Source organism: Physeter macrocephalus, chromosome 14 (genome assembly GCF_002837175.3).
Source record: "Physeter macrocephalus isolate SW-GA chromosome 14, ASM283717v5, whole genome shotgun sequence".
Classification (NCBI taxonomy): Eukaryota; Metazoa; Chordata; class Mammalia; order Artiodactyla; family Physeteridae; genus Physeter; species Physeter macrocephalus.
In genome coordinates, this window is record NC_041227.1 from 81,330,584 (window position 1) to 81,339,197 (window position 8,614).

Consider the following 8,614-nt stretch of genomic DNA (forward strand, 5'->3'; position numbering starts at 1 on the left):
GCGGACACCCCGCCTGGAGGCCAGGGGCCCGCATCGCTTAGCGGGGTGGCGTGACCACGAGGCCACGCGCCTCCCGTCCTTGAAACTTAAGCCAAGGTCAGCTCGGAGCAGCGCTGCCCTCGGAGGCACCTCCAGATTCTGCCCGTGCCCCGCCCGCGGGCAGACAGCTTGGGGCAGGAGCCGGGCCGGCGAGGATGGTGGTGCCCGGGAGGTGCCCTTGGCCAGAGCACGGCCGCAGCTCCCAGACGCCACGCCTCACCTTTAGGTGGGGGCGTGGAGCCAGTGGGAGGGGGATGCGGGCGGTGCCCCTCGGGGGCGGCCTTGGGCACCCCCGCCTTTGCCCACCCCGACCCCAGCCGGCCGACCCTCACGTGTCCCTTGGCGTCCGCAGGGCACGGCCTCCGTCCTCCAGCGCCGGTCCCCCAGTGAGGAGTATGTGGAGGTGGGGCGCCTCGGGCCCTCCGACTACTTCGGTGAGTTGTGGGGTCCGCTCCCTCCTGGGGTGGCGGGCGTTTCGCAGGGCCCCAGGAGGGCCTGAGATGAGGTCCGCAGGGGCTGTGGGAGGACCTGGCCGAGGCCTGGGCGCCCTGACGGCCCGTCCTGGGGGCCGGCTGTCCCGGGAGGGCAGGACGCGGGCCAGGACGGGGCCCGGCGCGGTCTGAGTTCCAGGCGTTGGTGTAAGTATATCCCAGCGCTTTGTGGGACACGCTCGCTCAGATGCGGCCTCGGGTCCTGAGGTTCCGCTTTTCCCCTAAATCCGCAGCCCTGACGCGCTCTCTCGCCCCCAGGGGAGATCGCGCTGCTGCTGAACCGGCCCCGGGCAGCCACCGTGGTGGCCCGGGGGCCCCTCAAGTGCGTGAAGCTGGACCGGCCCCGCTTCGAGCGCGTGCTGGGCCCCTGCTCCGAGATCCTCAAGAGGAACATCCAGCGCTACAACAGCTTCATCTCCCTCACCGTCTGAGCCGCCGCTCCTGGCGCTGTGGCATGCACGTCCAGTTGAGGCTGGCAGCTGGGCACCGGCCCTCCCTCAGGCTCACCTGGGAGTAAAGGGGTCACCTCCAGAGGTGGCGGCCCCCTCCCCGTCTCCCTTCCCCGTCCCCCACGGGCTCCTCTTAAGGGACCCGCCTTCCTCCCCACGTCTTCTGGGGTAAGGGCCCAGCTCTGGGAGGCTCTCCTCTCCGATCGGGCTGGGCAGCTCCCAGCAGCCGACCCCTGTGATGCAAGGCCACCCGGTCTGTGGCCAGGGTGTGGGGCGATGACATCCCAGGGGGTCCCCACAGGCACTCTTGGGCTTGGAGTGAGAAGCTGAGGCTGCAGAGAGAGAGGGTCCAGCCCCTCCCTCAAACGCTTGCCCCCACCGCCCCGCAGAGGGTCCTCCCGAGATGCCAGGGCTGGGGAGGCTCTGGAGGCTTAAGCTATTCTGGCCTCGGGGGGGGAGCCCAGGAGCCCACGGCGTGTTTAGGGGAGTGGGCGTGACCCTCCCCTCTCCTGGAAAGCTGGGCGCACCGACCAGGTTGCCTGACCGTCAGGGGCAGGGTCACCCTCACTGGGCTGAGACGCCCGGAGAGGAAGGACATGCCATGTGAGCCTGGGGCTTTCCGAGGTGCCGGGAGCGCTGCTCTCGGGGCCGGGCGAGGCCCCGCTGCCTTCCACATCTTCGCACAGCAGCTTCTTGGAGACTTGGGAGGAAGCGGAGGGATTTTCTAAAGCACATTCTAGATGAAGTTGTCAGGAGCAGAGTCCCCTGTGAGTCATTCTCCGGCAGACAAGCCTCCCGTTAACCAGGAGTCTCGCCCTGGTGGGAAAGCCCGTTATCCGAGCCTCCCCTCTCCCCACGTAGGAAAAATGTGAGTCAGACCAGCCCTGGGCCCACACACCTAAGTCATCAATCAATCGACTCCCGCTCGGAAGCGTGGCCAGGCCAACCCTCACGTGAGCTGGAGGGGCCTGGGGCCCGTGCCTCTTGGGGCTCCTGGTGACCCGAAGGACAAACGAAAGAGTGCAGTTACCCCGATTTGCGCCTGCCCGTGCAGCCCGGGGAGGCTGCCTAGTCCGGGGTGACCCCTGCCTTTGCCTGTGGGTGTTTCTGTGGTGTGTAAGCCCTGCCCTATTTATCGCGATGTTCTGAATGCTGCATGTGCTATTAAATGTGCAATGAAGTACATCTTCCTGACTCCATGTTTTGGTCTGAAATCTTTAATAGAAGATTTTATTCCTTTTGTTTTGTTTCTGTTGTGATAAAATAGTCCTAACGTAAAACTTACCATCTTCACCATTTTTCAGTGTCCAGTTCAGGGACATCAAGTACATTCACACTGTTGTGGAACCATCCCCACCGTCCGTCTCCAGAACTTTCTCGTCTTCCCAAACTGAGACTCTGCCTCCGTTACACACTAACCCCCCTCCCCCTCCCCCAGGCCCTGACCCCCAGCCCCTACTCTCTGTCTCTGTGACCCTCGGACCTCTCCCCGGGGACCTCGCAGAAGTGGAACCACACAGTGTCTGTCCTTCTGCGTCTGGCTCATCTCACTGTTCTGTCCTCAAGTTTCATTAGCCTGTGTCAGCGTTTCCTTCCTCATTAAGGCTGAATCATATCCCGTTGTGTGGATGGACCACATCTTCTTTCTCCGTTCACCCGTCGAAGGTGATGGACCCTTGGGTTTTAAGCCCTCTCTCGTGGTCCTGATGTGACGAGCTGGCCGCGGTTCCCGGGGGTCAGGGGGCGGCAGCAGGGCTGAGCGCTGTGTGGCAGGAAGCGGGCCCCGGGCCCACCCCAGGTGACCACGGTCTGATGGCCTCGGGGGCCGAGTTTCTAAGCAGTGACTCGGGAGGGGGTGATGCTGGGGAGCATGTGCCGTCCGACCCCCGTGTCCGGACTTCGGGAAGCAGCAGGGTTCTGGGCTGAGCCTCTCCCGGCCTCTCCTAAGAAGGCCGCCTCGAGGCCGCCATCAACCCCAGAACCAAGCAGGGGCGCGTGTCAGCCGCCCTGTTGCCCACAGAGCTTTCGGGCCAGTGTCCAGGCTCTGGCCTTTGCGTGGAGGCTGGGAAGGGCCCATGGGAGTTGGGGGGTGGGGCAGCCTACCACGCGGCTCCCCCCAGTGGCTGGACAGAGCAGGCTCCCTGGGAAAGCCGAACGGGGGTTCCAGGATAAAGACCGACCCAGAGAGGGGCTCGACCCACAGAAAGTCGCTGCCGCTGGGCTGGGCAGCAGCAGCTCCTGGGTCCATGACGGGTGCGAGCCCTGCGGGCAGCTGCCCTGGGCCTTGTCTCGTGGGCTGTGAGGGGTGGTCCGTGGAGCTGGGGTGGGAGCTGCAGCTCCGCGAGCCCTGTGGGGGCTGTCGTGAGCAGTGTCTGTCCATCACTCTTGGGGCAGGTGGCCCACTGCACGGTGCAGAGATGGCCCTGCATGACAAGAGCTGGGCCTGGGTCCCGCTCCACGCTCTCCCAGAGGCGCTCCCGGCGCCCCCGGGCTGGCCTGGCTGTCCAGCTCTGGGGTCCCGCTGTCCCCACGTGCTCCCCGAAAACAGAGAGCAGCCCCCTTAAGACCCCTCCTCCTCCCGAGGGCCTGGGCCGTGTGGCCCAGGACGCAGGGCGGGCCGAGGCCACAGGTTTCTTGGCAGCAGGAGAGTCAGGAGGTCAATGCACACGTCCTTCAGTTTTCTTTATAAAATATCTGTTTGAATAATCAAAACGAATCTGCACACTGCAAAGCACTGCACGATATAAATATAAATATAATACAACAGGAGCCACGTGTACAAAATAAAAGTAAAACAAGTGAGATTCATTTTTTGTGTCTACCAGTTTTAAGCTGCCCGTGCCGGGGTTGGGGGGGCCCAATGTCATCACGAGGGCCCTAACAGGAGGGAGGCGGAGGGCCAGGGCCAGAGAGGGGGCGTGGGGAGGAGGGAGAGAAGCCACCGGCTCGGAGCTGGAGGAGGAGACGGACCCTCCCGAACTCCCGGCAGGAAGTAGCTCACGGGAGCCTTTGGACTTGTGGCCTCCAGGCTGGAGGGCTAAGTAGCAGGTCGGGCCATTCTGAGCCGCTGAGTTTGGGGCGTTTTATACAGCAGCCACAGGACACTCATACGGCGGCCCCGCTGGGATTGGACCGGAGCTCTGCCAACCTTGAGTGCGGGTTCGACCCCTCCCCACCCTGTGCTGCTTGGAACTTGGGGTCCCTCCCAGAAGCCCAGGGTCTTCCTGGGCTGGGATGCGGTGGGGCGTGGCAGGCACCCCTCCTTGGAGGGCAGGTCTGGCCCCGCTGCCTGCTCGGCTGGGGCACGAGGACCCAGGCTGGAGGCTGCGGGAAGCCTCTGCCCGCTGCCCACTGGGGGCGTGGCCAGAGCAGCATCTTCCCCAGCTGGGCACTGGGCCTGCTCCCTTTGGCGCCAGGCGGCACAGACCCGGTCTTGTGGGCTCGTGAAAGCGTGCTTGTGTCCGCCTGAGACTACAAGCCGGGCAATTGTTCCTGCCCCATCGCGGCCCCCAGGGCGGTGCCAGGGGCACTGTGTGGAAGGGGACGGCGGGACGGGGTCCATGCAGACAGTCCCCCGGTGGCTCGCTCCCCTCGGCTGCCCTGGGGGGCCTGACGTGGACACCCCCGTCTGATCCCGAGGCAGCTTCTGGGAGGCTCAGGGCGTGGCCAGTCGAGGCCTGACAGTGAGCCCCAGAGGGCAGGCATGGGTCTTACACCCTCGACCTGTGGGCCCCAGGACCTCGTGGGGCCAGACGCTCAGTCGGCACCAAGAAATATTTGAAAAATAAAGAAAAGTGAATAAACTAGGGGTTACTGGAGGGAAATTTGGGGAAATTCAGGCTCTGGCTTGCACAGGCCAAAAAATAAGAAACTTTGATGAAAGTCCCATAACCTACAAAAATGAATTCAAAATGGCTCACAGACTTACACATAAACATAAAATCAGAAAACGTTCAGAAGAACAAACAGGAGAAAAATCCTTGGGCTCTTGGGCCAGGCAAATTGTTCTGAGGCTTGACACCCAAAGCACGAGCCATGAAAGGAGAACTGGACGAATTGGAATTCCTGAAAATTAAAAACGTTGCCGGCGAAGGATCCCTTGAGGAAGATGAAAGGGGAAAAAATGATCGTCGATCTGCACGTCCCCCAGAGGCCTCCCACCGGCACGTGTGACCAGCTCTGGGAACTCGGCAGCGAAAGCTCACGTACTTGCGCGGACGGCAGATACGCACAGGAAAGATGGCCTCTCGGCAGCACCGGGGCCGAGACGCTCCACGCCCATAGGAAGGGCTGAGGTGAGAAACGGCGACCACACCCAGTGCTGGCGAGGAAGCAGGGGAAGGGGGTCGCTCACACGTGGCTGGTGGGGACACAGAGCCGTGCAGCCACTCTGGCAAACAGAGGCTTCTGTCAAAAACCAAAAACCAAAACCCAACATTCAGCTACCCTAGGACGCAGCCAGGGCAGCTTGGACACTTATCCCAGAGAATCGCAGACCTACTCACACAGAGAACTCTGCACAGGGAGCCTCCCGAGGCCTTGTCCGCGGAAGTGGAAACACCCAGACGTCCTCCGTGAGGCCGTCCTGAGGGTGAGGCCCTCACACCACGGATGTGACTCAGTGTACAAAGGAACCAACTGTTGGTACAGCAGCCACCTGGGCAGGTCTCCGGGGAATTATGCTGAGAGGAAATGCCGACCCCAAAGGGTTACCCGCTGTGTGATGGCGTGTACATGACAGCCTTGAAGTGACAAAATCACAGGAACGGAGCTCAGGTTGAGGTGGGAGGGACACAAGGGTCCTCGCCTTGATGGGGCGTCCTGCATCTCCACTGGACCCACGTCCAAATCCCGGTCGAGGTTTGCACTGGAGTTCTGCAAGATGTCACCACTGGAGGAGGAGACTGGGTACAGGGTACCCCGATCCCTCTGTGTGTTTCTCTTAGGAGGGAAAGGGCCTGGGTGTCTGAGGGAGCTGAAGCATGGGGAAGGCGGGCAGGTGGGATGTGGGGAGGGGTCTACATTCCACTCGAAGGACAGGGAGGAGCCGCTGGAGAGCTTGGGACTCTGGGGCGAGTGATTTATGCTATGGAAGGTCCTGGGTAATGAGTGGCGAGGGTGATCCTGCAGCTTCCCTAACCTGGTGGCGTTCCCAGGACAGGACGGGGAGGGCAGAGGGGACACCCAGGCATCAGCAAGCCCTTAACACCTGAACGTCACCCTACCCTTCCCTACCCCAGCCCCTGTCCCTGCACAGAGCTCTGCCACTTGCTGTGTGGCCTCGGGCAAGTCCCTCGACATCTCTGGGCCCCACCCATCCCTCTCTAAAGTAGCCTGGGAAGGCAGCCCACAGTATATCTGGAGGAACGTAGTGGTCCCCAAGTCCCTCCCTGAACTGAGTGGACTCAGGTGGGGCTCAGGCAGGGCCGGGGCTGGAGCGGGTAGAGCAGAGGGCGCTGGGTGGTTCCAGAGCCAGCCAGTCTGGGTGACTTGGGGGTCCTGCGGGCCACAGGGGCTCAGACCAGATGGGTCCCTGGGGTCTGCCTTTTCCCATCCGAGTGCGGCTTGTCCCACATCCTGCCAGGAAGACTGTCCTGATGCCACCAACCCTGCTGACCTCGCTCTCCCCTCTGGACCTCTCTCGCCTCCTGGGTTGTGACCGAGGTAGGAAGTCAGTGACTCACCACTCTGCCCCAGCCCCATCTCCCGTTGGGTTGAACATCTCCCCTCTTCCAGGGCTCATCTAGTCTGCTTCTAACTTGGACTCCACGAGCGGGAAGGCCTTCTTAGTCTCTTAACCTGGGCCTGGAGACCCAAGACCCATGGTGTGCTTGGGGGCCACCAAGGCCCTCAGAACCTTTTCATGGGTATTGCTTAACAAAGGTAGATCTAACATGTTCACAGTGGATTTTGAAGCCCACATGTGGGGCTTTTATTCAGCCATGTAGAAGGTCACTGGGTTTGTCCCTGCTGCTCCCAGCAGGGGCCCACTCTAGCTTGATATCGGTCTGCCTCTAGGACAGAGCCCCGTGGCATTCCACTGGAGAGCTCCCTTCCAGTTTAGACTGTGAGCCCCTCACCAACCTCACTGGTCAAACACTCCTTTTTTTGGCGGTTGGAAAAATAAATCAGGCCGGCTGGTGTATTTCAGGAACGCACTGGACAACCAGCCAGGCAGTCCCTGACCCCCTGTGCCGTGACGCGTCGGGGCCAGCATGTGGTGTGCTGGTCCTATTTCGTATGAGCTCTGTGGTATCAGGGAAGTTCCTTCACTTCCCTGGGCCTCAGCCATCTCGTCTATAAAGTGGGACTAGTAATACTTGTTTCCCGGGATTAGCTGTGCCCGAGAGATGGGATCGTATGTGTAAAGCACTTAGCATGGGGTCTGGTGCTGAGAAAACACGCACAGATTGGGAGCTGCTGTTACGTAGACTGTCTAACCGTGTCACACACATTCACGGTGATAACCAGGCCCCTGGCTTTACCCGGATGCGTGGGTCCTCCCGCCCGGCGTTGGTACCCTCTGGCGCGTCACCTCCACCGGCCCCCCTGGACTCAGGGAGGAGACAGGGACCCCACCTCTGGATGGGAGAATCGCCAGAGGATTTGCAGTCTTGTTTTGAACTCTCTGCTCTCTCCTGCTTTCCACAACTCGGTCCTGACCTGAACGGGCTTTGCTCAGGGCCAGCCGAGCACTTGGTGCTGTCCCTTGTTGTGTCTCTACGTCCTTGGGATGGAGACCCCTCCTACCGTTCCAGGGTCCCGCTGTGGGGGCAGGCCAGCTCCTCCAGGAGGTGTGTCTCCCCCCGTGGTCCTGGTCCACGCCGTCCCCAGCCCCACGCACCCATCAGGCACGCTAACGTCTGTTGAATGAATGTGTGATGACCTCTAAACCCAAACAAAAGCCCTTGCAAGGATCAGAATGAACTGAACTGCTCACTTGGGAGTTCCAGGAACCTTAGACAGGCGGGAATCCTGAGAGCCAGAGGCGGAGCCGGGCAGAGAGGCCAGAGCCCAGGCTGGAGCACACGTCCCCACCCCCCGTGCCCCCCAGACCCCCACGCAACCCTCCAAGCTGCCCGAGTCAGAAGAAAACTCGTTATTTTGCTTTTGGTAGGATTATCATTGTTTCCAAACACACTTCAGCTGATTTTTCATGCTTCAGAAGGAAAAGCCCCGAGTGAGCGGGCATACACGGGAACTCCTAGGAACTCCTGCTTCGTTTTTTCTGTAGACTAAATAAACCATCACAGGAAAACGTCACTAATTTAGATAATCCCAGTGTAAATGCTCCAAATGAGCCAGTGTCCGTGGAGTTCCCACACCAGCGTTGTTCCTCCTCCTGGAGGGGTGAGGGTGGCCGGATGTGGCCCAAGGCCGTGGCCACACCCTGGGGCCTGGGTTTTGGATGCTCCAGAGCCATGAGGCTTTGGCCTGAGGGCTGGTTGGGAGGCGGGCAGTGGCCAGAGCCTGGCCAGCCGCCTCTGACCTGGAGAGGTCACGCTCTCTGGGCCCGCCACCTCCCACTCGTCTGGGCCCCGGGCGGGCCGGCAGCCGCTGCCGCACGTGTCCCCAGCTGCGTGGCCACCCGCAAAGTCCAGGCCCTGTGGTCACCTCGCCGCCGGCCTCCTGCTG

The 8,614-nt window shown here is 61.5% G+C and overlaps 1 protein-coding gene across 3 annotated transcripts in view; it reads left to right on the forward strand.

The window, feature by feature from the left end:
* PRKAR1B (protein kinase cAMP-dependent type I regulatory subunit beta) overlaps positions 1-2,154 on the forward strand; it is an 88,620-nt gene extending 86,466 nt beyond the window's left edge. For all 3 annotated transcript variants that reach the window (XM_024124418.3, XM_055090510.1, XM_055090511.1), the window contains 2 exons: positions 392-473; positions 789-2,154. In XM_024124418.3, the coding sequence (XP_023980186.1) occupies positions 392-473; positions 789-961 (255 nt within the window). In that variant the 3' untranslated portion in view covers positions 962-2,154. The remainder of the gene's footprint in view (positions 1-391; positions 474-788) is intronic.
* Positions 2,155-8,614: the final 6,460 nt, after the last annotated feature.